Source organism: Salmo trutta, chromosome 22 (assembly GCF_901001165.1).
Source record: "Salmo trutta chromosome 22, fSalTru1.1, whole genome shotgun sequence".
Taxonomy (NCBI): Eukaryota; Metazoa; Chordata; class Actinopteri; order Salmoniformes; family Salmonidae; genus Salmo; species Salmo trutta.
In genome coordinates, this window is record NC_042978.1 from 8,292,585 (window position 1) to 8,317,234 (window position 24,650).

The window sequence follows — 24,650 nt, forward strand, 5'->3', positions numbered from 1 at the left end:
TTAATCCTATCAGTCCTGAGATTCCAGCAAAAAATGGCTTTTCATTTATCTGACTTCAATTTATCTGCATGTCTACTCCTTATATTTAGCCTCACAATGAAGTATTTTACCATTTTCATTTCAGGACAATCAGGGCTACAAGTAGAACACAAAACAATTTGACATAAACAGTTGCATTTGTGAGTTTTATTGACAAATGTCAATAACAAAATGAGGACGGCCAGAGCAAAAAACGGAAACAAATGAAGTTATATGAATGCTGTAAGTAGAGAAATTATTTCCTCACTGAGAAATGAAAATCCAACTGTGTGGAATTTGCAGTTTGTGACAGCAAATATGTGAGCTTATTACAGTACAATAGACAGTATGTCTTTGGATTTCCTATGATCTTCTATGTAGAAGAACCCCTTACCTTCTAATGACTTGTGTAGCTTGTGAGCGTCATAGAGCCGAACATGTTACATGTGCGTGTTCGTTCTCAGCTGTTCATAGATAGCTTTTAATACACTACATGACCAAAAGTATGTGGACACCTGCTAGTCGAACATCTCATTCCAAAATCATGGGCATTAATATGGAGTTGGTCCCCCCTTTTCTGCTATATCAGCCTCCACTCTTCTGGGAAGGCTTTCCACTAGATGTTGGAACATTGCTGCGGGGACTTGCTTCCATTCAGCCACAAGAGCAGTAGTGAGTTCGGGCACTGATGTTGGGCGATTAGGCCTAGCTCGCAGTCAGCGATCCAATTTATTCCAAAGGTGTTCGATGGGGTTGAGGTCAGGGCTCTGTGCAGGCCAGTCAAGTTCTTCCACACCGATCTCGACAAACAATTTCTGCACGGACCTCGCTTTGTGCATGGGGACATTGTCATGCTGAAACAGGAAAAGGCCTTCCTAAAACTTTTGCCACAAAGTTGGAAGCACAGAATCATCTAGAATGTAATTGTATGCTGTAGCGTTAAGTATTCCCTTCATTGGAACTAAGGGGCCTAGCCCGAACCATGAAAAACAGCCCGAGACCATTATTCCTCCTCCACCAAACTTTACAGTTGGCACTATACATTGGGGCAGGTGTCGTTCTCCTGGCATCCGCCAAACCCGGAATCGTCCGTCGGACTGCCAGATGGTGAAGAGTGATTCATCACATCAGAGAATGCGTTTCCACTGCTCCAGAGTCCAATGGCGGCAAGCTTTACACCACTCCAGCCGACGCTTGGCATTGCCCATGGTGATCTTAGGCTTGTGTGCGGCTGCTCAGCCATGGAAACCCATTTCATGAAGCTCCCGACAAACTGTTATTGTGCTGACGTTGCTTCCAGAGGCAGTTTGGAGTATTGCAAACGAGGACAGACAATTTTTACATGCTACGCACTTCAGCACTCGGCGGTCCTGTTCTGTGAGCTTGTGTGGCCTACCACTTGGCGGCTGAGCCGTTGTTGCTCTTAGACGTTTCCACTTCACAATAACAACACTTACAGTTGCCCGGGGTAGGTCTAGCAAGGCAGAAGTTTGACAAACTGAACTGACTTGTTGGAAAGGTGGCATTCGGACTCTACAGATGTTTTTGTATAAAAGACCCGGCCTGGGCCCCTTCGGGATCATCTCACAAACACCGCCCTAGCTCATCCCGCGTTAATCACACAGACTAATGGTTGGTCTGTAGCACAAACACACAATGTTTAAAAGTCCAAAAGGCGCCAGTGTTACAGTGGGACTCATTGGGTTAAGATGAAGTTATTCCAGTCCTCCTTATGTGTGAGTGGTTCAATTTGTTTGTTTTTATCACTCTCCAAAATAAAAACAATGGACGCTCAACTATTCACCAGGCGTGTCTGAACGAGACGATAGGAGACGATAGCAATAGGTAATCATACTGTTTATTTTGTAAGGACGTTTCTGTTATAGATGCTATAAATATGTTTTAATTTCTCAGCAATACCAGACAAATGTGGTTTTGGGGTGTAATGTCCCTTTCATTTCTAAATGTATTTATATTCAAAATTCTAATGACAACAAGTCTCAGCTTGTTTTTTCTTCAATTGCTAAAGTCTCTAGCTATTCCTTTTATTTGTTGTTGTTTGTCATTCTTGTGCAAGAGTCTTAAATGACAATACCAACATTTAGGACCTTTACAGAGGCCACATCCTGAATAACTCCAGAAAATAAACACTAATGTTCTTTCTAATGTTCTTGTAATGTCTAAGCAGGAAACTGCAAGAGCATGTTATACCAGCGATCAAGTCATTGTCCACAATGCACCAAAAGGGAGCGGTGTTGCATCTTTCTACGATAACTGAACTTACGGATTGCTGAGCCATAATAATATAACGTTTTTTTTTTGTTCACCGAATCTCACTTGTCAAGTTATTGTAACTACCAGACATATCACTGGAGGTTTAATACCAGGTGCATGCAGGCCAATGTGAAAGGCACACTCAAATAAAGGTCAGATGCATCCTGGCCCAAAGACCAAGTAAACAATTCTGTGAAGCCCTAAAATTTTAAACAGAACAGGATCAAAAAGGAGACTCTTTTCCTGTCCATTTGGTTTTGTCGAGTTTGAATTGCTTCACTTTCTGTTGTCCAATAGTCCAAGATTGGAATGCGTTTGGGTTCTCAAGGGACAAACTAAGTTTGCCAGAGATTTTGAAACCAAGTCAGCTACAGATTGGGAAATTCAATATAGCCTTTGCTAAGACATTGAGGAAAGGATTTTGCATGCATTCTTTTCCTAAAACTTGTGTTGTTTTCGAAATTGTAGGGGTTATGAGGTGCAGACAGAATTGAAATAACCCTCTGAACATTTGCTTTTCTTAATCCTCATGGTCTTCCCAACAGCATACTCTTGAGTGAAATATAGTTGTGTGTCACATGCTGATGTTTGGATTATTGTGTATCATCCTATTGGTAGACATTTCCTTTGTCGTGCACTACTTTTGACCAGGGCCCATGGGATTCTGGTCAAAAGTAGTAGACTATAGGGAATAGGATGTCATTTGGGATACAGTACTGCTTGCAGCTTCCCTAATGAGTGTCCTAACAGCAGAAACCTCAGAAATGTTTCCCTCAACATGCTCTTCTATAATAATTGCGAATATGCTGTGCTTGAATATTTTTTATTGTTCAGTACTGCAGTGCATTATTACCATCGTCATCATTCAATATGTTTTCATTGTGTGAAATCATTCAAGTGCCAAATTAAATGCAATGTAGACAATGACAGTGAAAGACATATCTAAATGACCATGGTAGGACCGTCTCAGAATGTAATATTGACAAAGCAAATAATATTTAGTGAGATGAGTTCACACACACTTCATCAGATGAGAACTTTAAAAAAAATAATTGAATATTTCAGAATTATTGTGAATAATTATATACATTTCAATAAATAGGTGTATTCAATATTAAATTAAGGTTTTCTTAAAAATACATGATACATGAAAATAAAATGCTAATCTATTTCATAAAACCAATAAAGTCTGTCAGCATTTTCATATACATACAGTATCAACAACAAAATTAAAAATACTATAAACAATTACAATACTATGTTCTTAATGTGACTGCTGCAAATTGAAGGCACTTCCTTGGCAAAACTTAGATCCCTCTCAATATTTTGAACCTGAAACACACAGCAAAATCAAATTACAAACATTTCCATATTTTTCAAATTTATTATTATTATTTTTTTTAAATTCTTTACATTCTCAGTTTATAAAATAGGCAACAGGATCTCCCATCTAGCAGAAAGACACAATCTGTGTCCTGTGACATTCTGGTCCTATGAGTGATGTCATTGATAAAAATATACATACTATATAAATAGTATCTTTTTTTTTAAAATGAGGTAGAATATGAAGGGTTTGAGCTGCCCTTCCGTATTTCCTTATTAGGGACTAAATGTTAAAGGGCACTTCATGACTTACATCCTAAAGAGCTGGATGAATCAATCGGTGATTCACCTAATAAATCCCTTCATGACACCCCAGTGGCAGTAGAACTCTCATTACGGTTCTGACTAGAACACATTCTCCAAGTAAAAAAATATAATGACTGGAGAGACTGAAAAACTGCTAATGTGCCAGCCCCCTCAATTTTCCAATCAAATGAATTCCAATGACACTCCAACTAAAGTGGTGCTTGTAATGGGTGCTTCATTATGTTAGACCATCTAAAGGCCTTTAGATTCCATCAACTGACATGGAGTCAGTTCTAAGTGAGCCTGGACACAAATGTAGGCCACAGATTTCATCATCCCTGCTGTCGTCAGCCTCGTCAGGTGGAGGCAATAGACAAGTGTAACAAAGGGTTATCAACTTAACAACAATGACGATCTAGCGAATTAGCTGGACCAAGACAATCAGATCCTTCCCTTTTTCATTGTCTGGCCAAGTGGTGAGTAGCTTACATTGTGTGACTGACAGCTTGTTAACACACTTGGTCGCTCTTCAAAATGATCCTATTTTTACGGTTGAACTTTTTTCATATAGGACAATGCTCATTGTACATATGCAGGCCCTAACTTATCGCTCACATCTAACTTTGTCATGGAAATGATTTCAGCTCGACAAATACTTCATCTCATCTTTTCGTTTTCCAAAATAATAAGCCAGACTATAACAAATCAAGCATAAATGTATTTTGCCGAACGTATATTACATTAGGACCTGCTCTTCGATGGAATACAGTTGGAATGACAAAAGGGCCTTATAGCATTATCTTTAAGAACATATGAATGTAGGACAGAAACTCTGGGAACACATGGAGCTGATTACGTGAACATGATTTATTTTCAAGCCTTACAGATCACTTGCAGATGTTACAGACACAAATTAGAATAACGTTCACACACCAAAAACATCAGCTCTCTCTTCCTGTGATTAGTATCACAAATAATAACTATACTCTGGTGGAGCTGTACAGCATGTGAATCTCCATCCACACTATACATGTATTTTCAATACATAGCACCTTTTCTTTGTGTGTATCTAGAACCTAAAAGGGTTCTTCTTCTAAGTGGACAGCCACAGAACCCTTTTGGAACCCTTTTTAGTTACGAGGAAAATATTACAGGATTGCTCCTTGTCAATCTTTACAGTTAAATATTCACAATATAAATAAGATATTGTCAATAATGTAGATGCATCTTTACTTATCAAGCAAGGAGTCATACAATGCTAGTAAACTAATCAACATAAAGCCTAAATATGCAAATCTAACCCCTGTGACAGTTTAACGCCTAAAAAGAAAGTATACTCACATGCAAAGTCTACAATTGTGTGCAGAGTGGACTCATTGCTAGCCGTGTTAGCAATCTTGCACATCTTTTGTAGTCTGTAAAATTATAAAGAAAACAGTTAATCACTTTAAAAAATAAAAATAATACAAATACTGAGCTATATTGTATGCTCATAGAAATTGGGAAATGAAATGATTTTATACTAATACAATTAATTGCTCAGAGAAATATTTCTATTTTTTATAATTAATTAGAAAAAATCTCCTAAGGGGGTAAAAATTATTTCCACCTATTTTCAGTACTCCAGCACTCTATCCTCGCAAGGATAACAACACTGAACCGTAAAAAAAAAAAATTAATTGGAGAAGACATTGGGAGGGATCTTAGACCATTCCTCCATACAGAATATTTCAAGATCCTTGATATCCTTTCAAGATCCTTGATATCCTTCATCTGCCGTTATGGACTGCCCTCTTCAATTCAAACCACAAGTTTTCAATGGGTTTCAAATCCAGAGACTTTAATTAATTAATTTTATTTAACCTTTATTTAACTAGGCAAGTCAGTTAAGAACAAATTCTTATTTACAATGACGGCCTACCCCGGCCAAACCCTAACGACGCTGGGCCAATTGTGCGCCGCCCTACGGGACTCCCAATCATGGCCGGTTGTGCTACAGCCTGTAATCAAACCAGGGTCTACTGAGATGGCCATTGCAAAATTTTGATTTAGTTGTCAATTAACCATTTCTTTGTGGATTTTGACAAGTGCTTGGGGTTACTGTCTTGCTAGAAGATCCACTTGCGGACAAGTGTCAACCTGCTGGCAGAGGCAACCAGGTTTTTGGCTAAAATGTCCTGGTACTTGGTAAAGTTCATAATGCTGTTGAACTTAAAAAGGGTCACAGGACCAGTGGAAGCAAAATAGCCCCATATCATCAAAGATGCACCACTACTTTTTACCATAGGTATGAGGTACTTTTCTGCATATGCTTCCTTTTTTCATCGCCAAACCCACCACTGGTGTGCGTGGCCAGAGAGCTATATTTTCATGTAATTTGACCATAGCACCGCCTGGAGTTCATAGAGTAGAAGTGTGCGCCAGCGTTGCGGTGGGGTCGGGATTTCAATCCCAGCATACACAGTAGTGTGCCAGAGGTGGCAGCATTAACCACTAGACCAGCCTATGCGACAATACTTTTGATCTTTATTTGAATATAATGTGTTTTTACAGCTGTTCGGGAATATATGCAACATCAAAAACATGCCATTTTAAATCAGAAGGACATTAAAGTCTAGCCAGTCAACGTTTTAAAATCATCCAAGAGAGAGTATTTCACAATTTCTCCCTCCCTGGCCTGAGCACCACCCTGGAGGCCAGGGGAATAGGCGGGCTAAAGAGAGAGGGTCTTCTATGATACATTTGTCTTTTTTTCAATAGGAAAGAGGTTGTTGGTGAACAAAGCCAACACACTGTAACGTACGACCAGTGTTTCACTAAACTGAGTTTCAGTAGTCTACGAGGCTGTTGTGGTTGTGTTTCGCTTTATTGACAAAACGAAAGAGAAGAGAGCAAAACTCCATGCTCTAATTCACTGGTCCACAATGGTGGCAGGGCTGCTGCTCAGACAGTTCAGGCAGCCATCTGAGAAACTAACATACAATCTGGGAACATACCGAGGTCATTCACTACTTACTGTCTGATGTCATCTGTCCCTATTCCAATAAAACTACAATGACATCATGATTGTTCAGTAGATCCGCTAAATTAATATTTACATAATGGCACATGCTGTGGAACACCGACATGTTATAGGCTTTGATTCAAGTGTCCACTTATTGCTTCTATTCAAAGACAAGTGAATCTATTGTTAAGTTGGTGTAAAAAAAACGGTGAATATGAGGTCACCGAAGAGAGTTTGGCTAACGTTAGAGCAAGACACCATGTCAATTCATTCATAATGAGTATTTGGGTTCTAGCTCAAACAGATCTGGGACCAGGCTACAATAAAGTGTCGTAAGGCAGCCAGAAACATGGTGTATATGACTATCAGAAACCAACGTTACTGATCACAAATATAGATACACACAGTATTATGATATTAAAAATGAATACATACATGCCGGTTTTGAACAATCCCTTGTGTTGTGATAGAGTCTATGAAAATGTGTTCTACATTCCGATGAGAACTTGACTGGTCCTGCTTAAAAAGAAAGGTTCTTATCAGGAAACAAACAAAACAAATGAATGTGTTCCATTTAATTTCCTCATTTTTTGTATATTTTAATAACAGAACTGAAGATCTAATTTTCCATTAGCAACAACATCAAAAGAGCAACAATATTTTTGGACAAGCATGCAAAGCATTATCTAGCAGTCAAGATGTCCTTTCACTAAGGCAGAGCTCCAACTATGCTAATAACAAACAACGCTCTCTATCACTAACTACATTGATATGCATATTTACTGATTTAGGGGTATGCCAATTCGTTGTTTATGACTTATTTATGATGCACTGTCCATATAAAAGAAACGTCCTCTCACTGTCAACTGCGTTTATTTTTAGCAAACTTAACATGTGTAAATATTTGTATGAACATAACAATATTCAACAACTGAGACATAAACTGAACAAGTTCCACAGACATGTGACTAACAGAAATTGAATAATGTGTCTCTGAACAAAGGGGGGGGGGGGGGTCAAAATCAAAAGTAACAGTCAGTATCTGGTGTGGCCACCAGCTGCATTAAGTACTTCAGTGCATCTCCTCTTCATGGACTGCACCAGATTTGCCAGTTCTTGCTGTGAGATGTTACCCCACTCTTCCACCAAGGCACCTGCAAGTTCCCGGACATTTCTGGGGGGAATGGCCCTAGCCCTCACCCTCCGATCCAACAGGTCCCAGACGTTCTCAATGGGATTGAGATCCGGGTTCTTCGTTGGCCATGGCAGAACACTGATATTCCTGTCTTGCAGGAAATCACGCACAGAACGAGCAGCATGGCTGGTGGCATTGTCATGCTGGAGGGTCATGTCAGGATGAGCCTGCAGGAAGGGTACCACATGAGGGAGGAGTATGTCTGCCCTGTAACGCACAGCGTTGAGATTGCCTGCAATGACAACAAGCTCAGTCCGATGATGCAGTGACACACCGCCCCAGACCATGATGGACTCTCCACCTCCAAATCGATCCCGCTCCAGAGTACAGGCCTCAGTGTAACGCTCATTCCTTTGACGATAAACGCGAATCCGACCATCACCCCTGGTGATACAAAACCGCGACTTGTCAGTGAAGAGCACTTTTTGCCAGTCCTGTCTGGTCCAGCGACAGTGGGCTTGTGCCCATAGGCGACATTGTTGCTGGTAATTTCTGGTGAGGACCTGCCTTACAACAGGACTACAAGCCCTCAGTCCAGCCTCTCTCAGCCTATTGCAGACAGTCTGAGCACTGATGGAGGGATTGTGCGTTCCTGGTGTAACTCAGGCAGTTGTTGTTGCCATCCTGTACCTGTCCCGTAGGTGTGATGTTCGGATGTGCCGATCCTGTGCAGGTGTTGTTACACATGGTCTGCCACTGCGAGGACGATCAGCTGTCCATCCTGCCTCCCTGTAGCGCTGTCTTAGGCGTCTCACAGTACGGACATTGCAATTTATTACCCTGGCCACATCTGCAGTCCTCATGCCTCCTTGCAGCGGGCCTAAGGCACATTCACGCAGATGAGCAGGGACCCTGGGCATCTTTCTTTTGGTGTTTTTCAGAGTCAGTAGAAAGGCCTCTTTAGTGTCCTAAGTTTTCATAACTGTGACCTTAATTGCCTACCGTCTGTAAGCTGTTAGTGTCTTAACGACCATTCCACAGGTGCATGTTCATTAATTGTTTATGGTTCATTGAACAAGCATGGGAAACAGTGTTTAAACACTTTACAATGAAGATCTGTGAAGTTATTTGGATTTTTACGAATTATCTTTGAAAGACAGGGTCCTGAAAAAGGGACGTTTCTTTTTTTGCTGAGTTTAGTTAGGCTGATTATATATTTCACTTGTGTTTTAAATTGTATGACATCAAATTTTATGTATGTTTCTGCATATATACCAAGATGTTCAAATAAACCTAAACCTAGCTCTGCTCAGACTCAAGAATCATTGCTCTACTGGTCCATGACATCACAAAAGGACTCAGACAATAGACTTAATGATCACTCCTAAGTACTTCTGGGCCTTTAGCGAGCCTCCGGATAACAGATTTTCACACCAATTACTGAAGTCTGTTTTGAGGTCCTGCGACAAAATAATCCGCTTAACATTACGTTGCCTTCAACTTTACCCTGGCTGTTTCTGTCGGAGTAATGTGCTCACTTCTCTCCCCTATGGCCATCAGAAATTCATATAATGGCAACCTTCTCCAGCAAATCTGTGAGGCCCATCCCGGGCAATAACATAGTTATAGGGATAACATTGAATTAGTGTCTCTGACACCATGATTGGACTTTGGAAAGCTACTTGATTAGGCATTAAAGAGGCAGGACTCAGAAATGAGGGGTAATGTGGAATCAGCTCACAGAGCTGAGAGTCTTCCCCTGCCAAACTAAATAGCTCTACATGGATTTATAATATTTGTAGCTGATATAATGTGTGCAGGGCTGTATGTATCAAGGGTCTCAGAGTAGAAGTGCTGATTTAGGATCAGTTTTGCCTCTTAGATCACAATGAATAACAGTACATGGACAGAGGGGACCTGATCCTAGACTCCTACTCTAAGAGGCTTGATACATACGGCCACAGATGTAAGGTGAGATTGATCCAGAAACAAATGCTAAAAATTGAATGTTGACTGAACATTATTTTGATATCAGTTTTCTTACCTGTGAAATGCTTTATGAACTTGTCTTTCAGGTTTACATCTCTTGGGACAATATCTACAAAAAAGAAGAAAAAAAAGTTTCCAATCTGTGAAACCTCTTAGCATTAAAATGAAAATCCACTCAAACACATTTAAAAAAAAAAAAATCCCCCATTAGTCCACTGTTGATACAGTCCCAAAATGTTTTGCATGTCAGCAGTAAAGTTTTCAAGATATTGGACTTTCAAGAAGCAAAGTGTCACCGGACACATGATGATGCATTTTTTTTTTTTAACCACACTGCCGGACGCTCCTGTCTTCCATTTCATCAACAAAACTAAAACAATAACAAAGGCGCCGACAGGGGGGGAAATAGTGGCGCTGTTTCCCCCTATACGGATTTCAGCTTTAAGATAACCCTTTAGCAATAGGTAAATGTTTAAATATTACAACATTTAAAGTAAGGCAATGTAAATACGAACAAAGACCCATCACACTTGTGCTTATATTATGAAGTAATAGGCCTATACATGTTCTAGCTTGGAAGAGAGCTGATGGAATAAAACAACTATGAGTTCTTAAGTATTTTTATTTGATTTTTATATACACTGAGTATACCAAACATTAGGAACACCTTCCTAATATTGAGTTGCCCTCAGAACAGCCTTAATTCGTCAGGGCATGGACTCTACAAGGTGTCAAAAGCATTCCACAGGGATGCTGGCCCATGTTGACTCCAATGCTCCAATGTGTCAAGTTGGCTGGATGTCCTTTGGGTAGTGGACCATCGTTGATACACACAGGAAACTGTTGAGCGTGAAAAACCCAGCAGCGGTGCAGTTCTTGATACAAACCGGTGCTCCTGGCACCTACTACCATACGCTGCTCAAAGGCACTTTTGTCTTGCCCATTCACCCTCTGAATGGCACACATACACAATCCATGTCTCAATTGTCTCAAGGCTTAGAAATCCTTCTTTAACCTGTCTCAGTACAGTACAGTAGAGCACAGAACAGTTAAGAAAAGTAGAGTATAGGTCAGTACAATACAGTACTGTACAGTAGAGTTTAGTACAGCACAGTACGGTAGAGGACACTATAGTAGAGTACAGTATAATTTACTGTATTGTACTGTACTGTCCTCTGTTGTCCCCTTCTGTACTTTACTGTACTGAAATGAACAATTCTCTACTCTGCTATACTGAACTCTACTGTGCTATGCTTTACATCTGAACTTTTCTTTGAATAAATGTGTTTTTGTAAAATGTTCAGTGGAAATGGTTAGAAGTAGTCCTTGTGGTTTATTTAACTTTGCAAGCAATGGTTTTTGTTTGGCGTACATTTTAAAGTGAAAATTGGAGCCTCAGCGTCATTCTGTTACCGTGCAATTGCCCATATTCAGATTTCCCCACAACTGAGGACAAGCCAACAGGCTTGGAGGCTCATTGCACACATTCTGTAGCTCAGCCAAGCCCATCCTCTCTCCAAACATGCAAAGCACACAGGTGTCAGATGCGTTCAGGCTAACAGTGCAAGGAGATTATAGCCCGGCAGTTCTAATGCTTATCAATGTCATAAGAATAATTCCGTGCAGCTAGTTGCTGTGCTAATTTTACCAGACTGGACTGAGGAATGAACAGTACTCTCTGATGCAGAAATCGCAGAAGATGATCGGTTCAATTACAAACCACTACAGTAAGCTTAGGCAATGCGTTTGAAGTCCAGTATACCACTGGCCACATACCACTGGCCACTATGGAAAACAACAACTCATCTCTCCAATATAAAAAGATGAACAGGCTATGGGTCTTACGTAAAGGGGAATAAGGGTCCTGAAACCTTAAACCTGGCTCCAATCCAGATCAGATGTGAGTTGTGTAAGTGTTAAAATGGCAGGTAAATGCTAACACTAACCGGTAGGACATCAAACGCATTGCCTAAGTCCAATAATATTGTCTTGGCTGCTGGAGATGTCTGGATTACCTGATGGTCAGAAAAGAGAGATACCTAGTACACCTTGGCAAAGAGAATGGAAACTGTGTGCAGGAGGTTTTTCCCTTTCCTTCCTTGCGTGCAAAACATGGACAATTTAGTGTGGCTGTGGGTCTTAAGGAATGGCGCACGCACCACTTGCTAATGTGCAGCATTTTGACTTCCTCAAAAGGTACTTTCCGTCTGGCCAGCAGCCTGTGTAGTTCTCTTGCCTGTTACACAGTTGGTCTGTGACACTGCTTTGACAACATTGGGGGGGATGTCCCAATAAAGCCTTTGACTAATCCTTGATGCAACATTTGACCGGAATATTAATGCAGCATTTCTAAAACCAATCTTTTGGATGGTAACATAGACAGTCTGAGGGAATGTGTAGCATTGCTCACACAATTGCACAGATTAGTATTGAGGAATTACTAGTATGGCTCAGTTTCAGTTAGCATATGCTATTTTGTAATATTTACAAGGCACTGTAACACCATCCTTACTCTCACAATGACTTCAAAGATATATCAAAGCCATGCACATTTCTTTCAAAGGCAATGAGTAATGCTTTTACCAGTCACAGAATTTGACAAATTGAATAAATTGACTCTAAATTATGAAAGACTTCCCGTTCAGTACTTCTGACCACGTTCCAAAAGCCCAACACAAATCACATGGATTCTATTGTTTTACTTGAGCAAAAAGGCTTTCATATTAACATAGTCTTTCGATCTTACACGTGAAATGAAGTCAGTGAATGTGGTAAAAAATGGCTGCGTGTTCACAGCTGACTAAACTGTGTGCCACGTCAGTGTCCTGGTCTCACGTCACCTGTGATGCGCTCCTGTGACGCTCACCATTGGCTGTCCAAGAAGCTGGAGGAGGCGGATCATTCATGGTTTGAGATTCCGCAATGTATCCTGAACTGAATGAATCATTCACAAGTTTAGTATGCTAATGAGCCTCCTCCCTGGGCAACTTGGTTGGTGATGCCATTGATAATCTTTCGTTATGATGCGGTGATACGATACCTCACTAGCCAAGTGTGAGGGTGGATTGTGACTCTTTCAGGGTGCCAATAGGGAACTGGAATATAGATCCACAATTCATACACTATCACATCAGAGACAGAAATACAGATATCTCCCCTAATTAATTGTATTGTAGAGCCTGTTGAATCAATTGCTGATATTGTCACATCCCCAAATAGTAAAGCACACTAGCATCGATTGCATTTGTAAAAACTGATTGTTTGTAAAATAGTCATAATTTATTGACAGCTCTCACCTCTTCAAATCATAAAGTGTGACATTTCCTACATGGAAAAGGACAAATAATCATGAACAAAAGGCAGCAGTAGCAGACATATTGATACAGACCAGAGGCAGCTGTCACACCCCAGTGAAATAGGGATTACAGTTTCATCATGGCCTAAAAATAAATCTTATCAGCTTACCTATGGGTCTACTGTTATCCAGCCTAGGAACATATAAAGGCTTTTCTCGAGAGGAGAACTTCATCTCTTGGGCTGCAGGGAAGAGGCCACTGTTATAGCGCCTGGAGACTGAAGGCTTGTCCCCCGATTGGCAGTCTCCGATAACCTGTAAAATAAGGTCCAGCAGGGTCCTTCCTTCTTTCTGCTTCACTTCCTTGCTGTCCATGCACTGGCTCGAGGTGATCAGCATAAGGATTATACTCAAAAGTATGTGCCATTTCCTTTCTGCCTGCATGGCTTTTCTGACTGGGTAAACAATCAAACACAAATCAAGTTAGATACAGTGCTGGAAAGAAACAAATGGTGTCCAATCACAAGGTGTGAGTAAGTGCAAAGTGGCTGCATACTTCTATCACCCCCAAAAGATGGGTAAAACATTAATAGTGGTGGAAACAGTGAGAAGTAGTCTATTAAATGAAGCATACAAGTGAACATATACTCTGAATGACATTAAACACGGTAATAAATGCAACCATGAGTAAAATATTTTTTAGTTCGAATAATCCCATTTAGAGGGAATACACATTTTACCAACAAAACAATTGCAAATTCCTCAACAAGGTGTTTGTCATACTACTATACAAAGCCACAGTAATGCTGATATATTTATCTAATATAATAAAACAAGGTGTGTCGTCTTCAAATTCAAACAGGTGTGATAGCATTTGCTTTGGGGCAATTCCATGATAATGGAATTATGCTAAAACTCAAGATTTTTCACTTTAGAATGTATACCAATCAAAAAAACATTGATTTCAAAGTTTAGCAAAACATACAACTCTCTTGGCATACATTTTAAAGTGAAAAATCTGAGTCTCTGCGTAATTCCATTGCCCTTTGATGAATAGTAACTGTCAAGTGATGATGACAGTAGGCTACTTCTACAAAGCAAAAATAATAACATGGACTTACTTGGATAACAAAGCCAAACTTACTTTAAGTTATTAAAGGATCCTTATGTCCTTAAAAGTGGACACGAGTTTTCTGTATCAAATCTCTCTAGGCGTTGTCGGTTGTGTAGCTTATTGAGCGAAGATTCCGTTGTCTGCAGCCGGTCTTGAAATCATACGTCCCGTTTTATACGTTCAGCGAGCTTCTAATACAATCGATTTCGAGTGGGTGGTAGGCAACTGTTGATATCTTTGGGTTCATTTATTCCATGGTGGTCGCTACCTTAGGCATGCGCCCCTCCTTTACGTCCAAAACATCACTGAAAGTGGGCTAAGAACACCACTTCACTTCTTATTCCTGCTTAGGAAAAACAATGTTGCAATGTCAAGTTTGGATAGGAAGGATTAATGCTGAGATTTCCATTGGGGAAAATGTTATCCAAAGCGCGCAACGGCGGGTGAAATAAGTTTCCAAAATTGCAAGACCTGTTCAAGGCAGAGTTGTTTAGTGGCATATGGGTTTGATCCTGACCTATTTCGGCTAATTGTAGTGTCTTTGTTTTTGTTCATGGATGTCCAAGTCTTGTGACCGCCTAAGCGCAGCAGAGAATGCGCTTTCAAGAACAGCCCTCCTCGGTCTGTTTCGAGCACTTGAGTTCAAAATCTCATTTTTTTTCTCTTCTCGTATGGACTGTTTTTAAAGTAAGAAAATCAGGTGGTTTGGTTGTCTTGGACAATTAAGAGACAGTGTTGATACAGGCCACCTATTTTTATGAATTTGTTACAGCATAGGCCCAAATGGAGTAATTATGACGGCTCGAACATTTGTTGAGTGATTTTGTACACATCCGTGTCATGATATGCTGTCAGGAAAATGTTAACTTGGCGATAGCCTAATATTTATGTTCTCCCTCGGTGTTATGATAGTGCCATATTTGATAGTGCCATACCTTCATCTCTCATGTATGGCTTTGCATTGATCCAATGTAAATTACATTGCAATGGAAAGCAATCCATAATAATAGGAATATATAGGCTATATCTATGAATCATGCATCAGCACTGGGCATCAGTTGAAATATGGCATACAGACATCAAAATGCAAAATGTCTTTCACATTATATCCATTCAAATCTGATCCTCTCAAAATATCATGCACTACTAGGGCCATTATGCGGATCATGATGCTGATGATGAGCTCAGCTTCATATTCTCTCCTCAAAATATGTAGCCCTCATAACAATAGAGACAAACTGCATTGTCATTGTATAACGCATTACAGTAACAAAACACCTACTTCAAAACATGTTTCATTCCAGGTTTTTATATTGCATAGCCTTAAAGCCTAATAAAACATTAAAAAAATGAAATATTTTAAGTTAAAAGAATGTTGCATATCATTAAAGTCTTTAAAATCTCACATGGCTTTCAGAGAAAGAATGTCATCTGGTGGCCTGATAATTACGTTGCAGCCCTCGAGGCTCAGCCTGGCTCAGTCAGTAGCCAGCTAGGGCTAGGCTACACTCTCAAATGGGGCCTGAAAATGGTGAAACCCCCCCCAAATTAGACTATATATTTTAAATATCTTTTGGATAATTTAGTATAGGCTACAAAATACATTACAATTTTCTATAATTAATAATCGCCAAAATACTGACTTTCACTCGTCCAAAATGTCACTTTACTTTTACTCATCCTGCTGCTGTTACAATGGTATTCACACATAATTAATTTGAAACCGTTTGTCATTTCTTCAAAATTGTTACAGTGTGGCAACAGTTTCGTGGGCGTCAAAGATCCCACGTGGGCTGCTTCCAGAGCTAGTCCGTTGCTATGGGCACAGACGGGACACAAATAAAACAATTGTAGACTGCCTTGAGTTTATCAAGCTAGCTGTGTAGCTAACGATGTTTGTACAAACTGTTAACTGACAGGACTTTTTTTGTATTAGTTAGCAAACGTTGAATTCAAAATTGCGTTATTGTCTATATAGAGATAGTTGCATCATGTCTCACAGGTTAGTAACGTTAATTGACTTCAGTTAGCTGGCTAGCTAGCTAACTTTAGCTACTAATTTAGCTAGCTATGTTTCCTTTATGTTGCCTGAATTTCTGCCAATTAACAAACCACATGTCTATCAAACTAGCTAGTAGCAGATTTTGCATACCATAATGTTCTTAATAGACACGTGTCAATGTGATAGACCTAATGTAAGCCTTTTATCAATGTTATGGACATGATCATGCTGTTAATGGCAAACACTCAGTTTTCAGTTGGGAAGCTCAATTCTTAGCTTTTACTAATTTCCCAAGTGTAAGCTAATTCAGCTGATTTAATTTTCATGCTAAATATCCTTCCAATGACGGTCTCTCTTCCAGTACATACAACAAACTGTGGGCTGATGCCCAGGTCGAGTTGAACTCCCTTCTGGCTCAGGAGTCCCCTGCTCAACCTCCTCGCCCAGAGAAGGACCGAGTGGTGTTCTTCCAACGCCTGGCCACCCTCTACGTGCGCTACGTGCAGATCTTCAGGCAGCTGGAGGAGGCCTATGACCAGGTGGTTCATCCCCAGAAGAGGAAAGTGATCCGGGAGGTCCTGGATGGTGTGATGGGGCGGGTGCTGGAACTCAAGAATGAGATGGTGGAGAAAGAGTTCTCTGAGTACCATTACATGGACGATGTCATCCAGGACTTGAAGCTCACGCCTGTAAGTTCACCCCCCCCCCCCCTCCTTTTTGTTAATGAAAGTTGATAAGAAGACAGAACATGATAAGTCTCCTACAACCGGGGTTCTCAAACTGGGGTTCGCAAAAATGTTTTTAGGGGTTGCAAGTGTGAATGGGACAAATACATATTTTTCATACATATTTTAATAGGCTACATATATTGCACAAAATGATTGTCTCAAAAACATCTCATCTGTGCTTCAGAACCAAAACGTTGCGTGTCTTGACTGTTGACCAGTCATCAGCTTTGGCGCATAAAGACTGGTGCGCAAATCCAGATTTTCTTGCTTAATTTTATCTTGTTTTGCCTGACAAAAACAGAGTAGACCTACCCATATAAAATACAGTTAAAAAAAATCTACTACGGAGGCATCTTTGCCTGAACAATAATAGGCTACCTGGCGATTTGATTGATCATTTTCATATTTCAGATAGACTGTAACTGAAAGCGGTAATTTATATGGTAATTTTAGGTATAATCAACAGTAAAAATAACTAAAATGTTTAACTGTAAATTTTGGTGCATTATGGGAAAATTGCTGTATTTCAAATGGTACTGTAATTGCACCCCACAGAATACAGTACCGAACCATATCTTTGGAGTGCCCAAAAACTTTTGACCACACTGTAACAAAAATAGGTACAGAATGTTACTGTAAATTCCAAAGAAACTTTGGTTTAACAGTACATTACTGAAAAGTTAACAGTAATGTACTGTTAAACCAAAGTTTCTTTAAAGTGTATGGTAACATACTGTAACTTTTTTTTACAGTAAGTTACAGGTAACTGGATGCCAGTAAGGTACCATAAAAACAACAGGATTTGTTTTTACAATGCACAAGTGAGCACATGGCATTGTTTTTCTGACTCATTAACATATTTTGAGGTGTGCCTTGCAAGAGGCTATATTTGTTGCACCTGTGAGTGAGAACGCTATACCGATTTAACTCTTATGTGGTTATAGTGCCTCATCAATTTAAATGTATGGGGACAGATTGGAGTCTTAAACCTTAAATAGTTTTGCTATGTCCCTTTGGTCTATTTTTCCCTGTAGTCGCTGCCAGTTTGGAAGCCTTTGTTAAGGTCTCTAGAATAGCTATTCCCTATATGTTGCTCTGATTTTGGTCTCTGGTCAAAAGTTGTGGCCTATGTAGGGAACAGGGTGCCGTTTTGGTATGTAGCCCATGTTTCATTTACTGTAATAAAATGTCACTCTATCTTTTTTGGACATAATGCATCTCATGTCTCATTACAGGAGGACATTGAGATCCCCATCCCTCGATATTTCCTCAGTGAACGCAGCAAGGTGTTGCAGGAGAGAGGGAATATGCTCTCCAACATCCTCAACCTCATGGAGGTAGTAGAGCGACCCAAAGTGAGTTTGTCCTAGCTAGCTTTTCTATACCACGTAACTTTAGACTTGGTGTAATTACATGCAACTACACGGCAATTGCACATAGCTACACAGTAACTAGCTAAGATATCATCTTCAGTTTATCACAGGACCATGTGTATGTGACCAATAACATTTTATTTGATTTGAGAAATTTCCTTTCAATATAATAATTCAATGCCAGTTAGCAGATACTTTGGTCCAAAGCGACTCACAGTATAGTGAGTGCATACATTAAAGTATGTGAACCCAGCGGGAATCGAACTCACGACTGGCATTGCTAGATACTTACCTACTGAACCACACAGGACTACCTTTAGTACTCCATGTTGTGTTGGGCCCTCAGCCTGTAGGAGTGCGTACACTGAACCTGGAGGAAGCCATAAAGATCATCCAGGTGTCAGAGAGGGCCCGCCAGGGTCGCCTGAGGGCCAAGTTCATGAGGGAGATCCAGCGTGATGAGGAAAGGCAGAGGAGGGCCAAGGACAGGGACCTGGGGGCAGCGGCCATCGACACGGCTGTGGTTCGCATCCAGAAGGTATGGGCAAGCCTGTCAAAGTCAGATACTGTGCCTTCAATCAGTCCTAGACCATAGGTCTCACACTCGCTAGGTAAATGAGACTGCTTAGTCCAGACTATACGTCACTGGTATAGCCAAGTGATGATGTGGAGCATATTGGGAGAATACTCTGAAATCAGAGGTCTTTATCTAGCCTGCTGTAGTTACTGTTATTGCTAGCCTTTTGTATGAATGCTCTGTGAGTGTCAGTCATTAAAGACACCATACAATAGTTGAACAAAGGTGCTACTTTTCTCTTTTCCAGGTGTGGAAGGGTTATGTGCAGAGGAAAAAAACAAAGAGGGAGCGAGAGGAGGAGATGATATTTTTGGGCATGGTGAGTCGGTTAGATAAGCTCTATCTGTAACGTTTCTATAGTGTAGTGCCTATTTTAAGCTACCAGCAGATGGAGCCGTAGGATTCCTTTATGATGCTCCGGGGAGAAGTTTTCCCTATGTACAGATATAGGATCAGATACAGCTCCCCCCCCAATCCTAACCTTAACCAGTAGAGGGGAAAATTGTAAACTGTCCCAAGATCAGTGTCTAGGGGCACCTTCACCCTACTTCGCTTGGTGACAGCCTCATCCACCACAGCAGTGGTCTCACCTTTTCCTCCTGCACCCTCAGGCCATGGAGCCCAGACACACCCAGCCCTGTCCTGCCATGACAGCTGCCCAGGCCAACGAGGCCCGTCGGAGGGGCAAGCAGGAGGAGCACGAGGAGGACTACCAGAAGTCCATTGTGGCCATCACAGACAAACTCAGAGAGGTGGAGGGGCCCGACATGAGGGAGACCATGAAGGACCAGATCAGACAGTGGTTCATCGAATGCCAGTGAGTTTATTACAGGGAGATGGCTGTGATTACGTTAGGAGAATGTTTGTTCACACAGTCATTATATTATTCCATATTAGATGGAAATATTGGGGTGACGTTATCATAGCAGTGAAATGCATACTGTACATGACAATATGCAGTTGATGGTAATATGTTTGGTTGTTAGTGATGCAACAGGAACTTTCCCTGACTACCCAGAGGAGGAGGATGGCGGCTCGACTCTCATCTTTGCAGAGAAAACACCTCAACAGGTATTCATTAATGAATTCATCTTCTGATGTGAGATGGTAGTAATACATGCAGATTGACTTACAGTAAGTGGGTCTGCTGTCTTTAAGTTAATGGAGGAACTAGCAGCAAAAGATGAGGAGGACGCCAACAAAAACACGAAAGGAAAGGAGGAAAAGAAGGACAAAGGGAAGAAAGACAAGGGAAAGGGAGGAGATGAGGTACATGAAATACTTTAGAATAGATAACCATGGTCAACGAGATGCTTTTACTCTGTCCGATCAATGACTGTAGCTTTGTTGAACCACAGGAGGAGGAATCTGGGCTAAAGATGCTGCCATCTGCTTTCCTAGGAGAACTGGAAGTAGGACACAAGACCTTTAGCGGTAAGAGAAACGGGTATTCTTATTCTCTGGCAGACAAAGACCTTATAGATACAGTGTGTTTTCTTATGTATCAATAGTCTACAGTACATTGAAAGTAGATGTTTGTATGACTGACAGAGGTGTGGCAGAATCGTACCGAGTCCAAGAACTTCAGCCAGAGGCACGAGGCTGAGCTGATCAAGGAGGAGAAGAGGAAGGAGATTGAGGTGGAGATCAGGTTGCAGGTGAGATAATTTATTCTGTCACTCTGAGAAGTAAGACAGGCCATGTAGCCTTGCTCTTACCACTGCACTGAGTGGATAAAAGTAAGGTAAATATTAAAGGGATACTTCAAGATTTTTGCCTACTTAACTTGTGGATACAATTTGTTTGTCTCTGCGTGCAGTTTGAAGGAAGTTGCTAATGAGCGTTAGCACAATGACTGGAAGTCTATGGTAACTGCTAGCATGCTAGTAGATACCATAGACTTCCATGCATTGCGCTAACGCCAGTTAGCATTGAATCGCGAAACTACCTCTAACTTCCTTCATACTGGATGCAGAGACATAAAAATGGTATCCATGAGTTTATCTGACTCTGGGGAAGTAGATAAGGGGCTTCATTGCCCAAATCCTGAAGTATCCCTTTAATGTTGTTTATAAGGCAAACATATAGGCTACTGAGTGAGCTGTTGTGCTTGACACAGGTGGATGAGCTGATGAGGCAGGAGCTGGCCAACTGGAAACTGGCCGTGGATAAAGATAAGGGTGGCAAAGCCAAGGGAGGCGCAAAGGTAACAAACAGGAGGGAACATATATCTATGACCATATTTCAGTAATACCTTTATGTTTGGTATCTGTTTATTTGAGAAGTGTAACGATGGCATTTATTTTGCTGCTTAGAAAAAGAAAGGGTCGAAAAGTGGAAAGAAGAAAAAGAAAGACAAAGATCTGACAGCTGATAGGTGAGACCAGACTCATCTACATTTCTCCCAGAGGGATAGGCCATTTGAGCCTTTTACCGTTTACTTTTACCCATGGAATGTACATGATAGAGGCTTTAGAATTTGAATGACACAGCATACAACAATGCTTTAGATCTGAAAAAAAGCCATTTTGAAATATGTAAATATTTGCATCCTATAGGAATATTGAGTCTCTGTATCAGGAACTGGTGGAACAGGGCTTGTTGAAACAATCAGATAACGTTAAACTGCAGGATTATTTAGGTAAGCATTACTGTTTGGTCCCTCCTGTGTGCCGTCTGTAGATACACACTACCTTTACCAATTACCTTCAAGTTAAGGTCTATTTTCTAACCTCTCCTTTCTCCTCTGATACCACTTTAAAATGTGCTAAATCATTTTGTGTACACATTTTGTAAAGACTGCCATTAATCATAATATATGTGCTGTTACATATTGTAGACAAAAAGGGCAGCTCGATAAGTGCAAATACTGCCCTCACCTGGCTAGTGCTTGGCAAAATAATATTTAGGATAAATTAATGCATATTTTAGGGAAATCCCATATTCATGAATCAAGATGGTAAATGTCACTAGTTTACGTTCATCTTTTCTTCAGCTTTTCTAGATGCTTTCCCCAGATTTGATCAGCCTGACAGCTTCTCTCTCCTGTGTCCCAGGCGACTATAGCTTTCTGGGGACGACGTTAAGACAAACTGACATTGAGCCCATGCCTTCGCTATCTGACGTGAGACAGGTTATAGCTCTGTACGCCGTCTTACCTTTAGGTACGTTTGGAACATCTGGAGTTGTCCTCAGATGATAAGAGTCTCACAGAATTAGAGATGTTAATCCTTAATACGAATACATATTGAATTCGTCTTGTGATTGATTTAAGCTTGCTAGATTGTCTTTGTTTAGAATACACCTGCCGTTTTCAGCATTTACTCTGGAAGGTTCTAAAGATTCTAGCTACAGTAAGTTCTGAATGTTGCTTGTAGGTTCTCAGGTGGTCCATGAGAAGGCTCCTCTGGTGAAGGCCATCCTGCTGGCAGGGCCCGCGGGCGTAGGCAAGAAGATGCTGGTCCATGCCATCTGCCAGGAGACGGGCGCCAACCTATTTGATCTGTCACCTCTTAACCTGGCAGGGAAATACCCCGGCAAGAGTGGCCTGGCCATGATGCTCCACATGGTGTTCAAGGTAACACACGATGTAATGAAAAAGTACCCAACGCACCCCATTTTGAGAGTTTTGATTTGTTGATTATGTTGACATTTTACAATGACTGATGGTTCTGAGGTAGATGTCCAGTCATTTGTTTGGTCACTCGATCATTCATTCATTCATTCATTCATTCATTCATTCTGTTTGTAGGTTGCCAGACTAATGCAGCCATCAGTGGTGTGGATTGGAGATACAGAGAAAATGTTTTACAAGAAAGTCCCGAAGGAGGAAAAAGAGGTGACCATTCATACCCATGAGTTAGTAGCTTATGTTATACCATTTTTATAATGCTAGTGTAAGAGAAGATATCTCAATTCTTTAGTCTAAACAATGTTCTCATGTACAGTTAGATCCAAAACGCTTGAAGAAAGACTTGCCCAAGATCCTCAAATCGATCAAAGGGGAAGATCGTGTTCTAGTCGTGGGAACGACTCATGATCCATTCAATGCCGACCTCAAATCACTATGCAAGGTGTACACCAAAATTATCCTCATTCCACGTCCCGACTATGCCTCACGATATGGTAAGAATGTATCTCCCAGTTGTTGACATAAGCATTAATGAACTGCTTATGTATGTACTGCCTGTGAATGTGTTATGCATGCATGCTTATGAATGTGTTATGAAGTCTTATTGTAGGTACCTTTCAAGTGCTAATGGTAAAATCTATGCTCTTCCCTTAGTCATGTGGAGGCAGTTGATCAAGAAGAACGGAGGACAGGTGACGGCTGCCCTGGACATGAGCTCCTTGGCCAAGATCTCTGATGGCTACACGCAGGGTCATATGGTGCAGGTGGTGCGCAGCATACTGACGGAGCGCCGCGTCCAGCAGCTGGCCAAGAGACCCCTGAGCGCCGCCGAGTTTGTGGCCCCGCTGGCCAAGATCGACCCTGTGTTTCAGGATGAGGAGGAGGCCCTGAAGGTAAATTATGAAATGTTTTATACTTAGATTTTTTATCTTAGTTTGTTGATGCTGAATGCATTTTCTTTACATGAATGGTGTTTGACATAAAGTCTTTGATGATGAACATTTGTTTTCAGAATTGGTATGCTAAAACTCCTCTGGGTAAGAAGCGAGCCAAGGCTGCCTCAGGAATGGAGGGAGAGGAGGAGGCACCGACAAAGGGAGGCAAAGATGCCAAGAAGAAAGGGAAGAAGTAAATCAATCAACGTCTTACCTTGACTGAACGCAACACTGAAAGAAAAACTGAGGTGGACACCAATAACATTTGCGCACCAGTTTCCTTGAAGTTATTGTATTTGAAATGAATCTGCATAATTTATTTCATTTTCTCTTCATGCACTGTCGTTTTCTGTTCATGAATATGTCACATGGGCCAAACTGCTATTGGAGGGTTGCTTAAAGCAGAAAGTCAGTGGCATCCTGTAGTGGGTAGTGATATTTGACATGTGTATATACAGTATATACAGTAAGATATTATAAATACCTCACATGCGACTCATAGTAACACTAAGTAATTAACCTATTCAAATGTTTATCTGACTTCATAAAGAGGATTTAACAATATGCAAGAACACTATAGTTGAGTTACGAATAGGCAATCAAGAAATGTCTGAGAATGGAATTCCAAATACTATCAGGTTACAGGTAAGACCCAAATGCAGACTGTGTTGAAGTAACAATGTTTATTACAGCAACAGGGGCAGGCAAACGACAGGTCAAGGCAGGCAGGGGTCGATAATCCAGAGTAGTGGGAAACAGTACAGGACAGCAGGCAGGGTCAGGGGCAGGCAGAGAGGTCAGGCAGGCGGTGCTCAGTCAGGACAGGTAAGGGTCAAAACCAGAAGGGCAAGAAAAAAAGAGAGACTGGGGAAAAGCAGGAGCTGAGACAAAACACTGGTTGACTAGACAAACAAGACGAACTGGCAACATGCAAACAGAGAACACA

General features: G+C 40.9%; 1 protein-coding gene and 1 long non-coding RNA gene across 2 annotated transcripts; one reads left to right on the forward strand and one right to left on the reverse strand.

Moving 5' to 3' along the window:
* Nucleotides 1–3,099: 3,099 nt before the first annotated feature.
* On the reverse strand, nt 3,100–15,125 carry LOC115157996 (uncharacterized). Its single transcript, XR_003868608.1, has 6 exons — nt 14,489–15,125; nt 13,515–13,799; nt 10,105–10,158; nt 7,361–7,441; nt 5,263–5,336; nt 3,100–3,624 (listed from the first exon to the last, which is right to left on the reverse strand). It is a non-coding gene; the product is annotated as an uncharacterized LOC115157996 (long non-coding RNA).
* A 1,142-nt stretch (nt 15,126–16,267) lies between these two features.
* On the forward strand, nt 16,268–24,039 carry zgc:153738 (dynein regulatory complex protein 11). The gene is made up of 19 exons (XM_029706423.1): nt 16,268–16,460; nt 16,822–17,149; nt 18,424–18,543; nt 18,908–19,099; nt 19,386–19,457; nt 19,750–19,955; nt 20,125–20,209; nt 20,297–20,407; nt 20,497–20,572; nt 20,690–20,796; nt 21,258–21,344; nt 21,454–21,515; nt 21,697–21,779; nt 22,195–22,302; nt 22,516–22,715; nt 22,890–22,976; nt 23,086–23,263; nt 23,424–23,662; nt 23,782–24,039. Exons 1-19 carry the CDS (start codon nt 16,450–16,452, stop codon nt 23,899–23,901), a joined length of 2,472 nt encoding a protein of 823 aa, XP_029562283.1. The 5' UTR covers nt 16,268–16,449; the 3' UTR covers nt 23,902–24,039.
* Nucleotides 24,040–24,650: the final 611 nt, after the last annotated feature.

Coding starts and splice junctions, on each gene's coding strand:
- zgc:153738 (XM_029706423.1), top strand. Junction 20,408..20,496: donor AGGGAAAGGGAGGAGATGAG/GTACATGAAATA, acceptor GTTGAACCACAG/GAGGAGGAATCTGGGCTAAA. Junction 23,663..23,781: donor ATGAGGAGGAGGCCCTGAAG/GTAAATTATGAA, acceptor ATTTGTTTTCAG/AATTGGTATGCTAAAACTCC.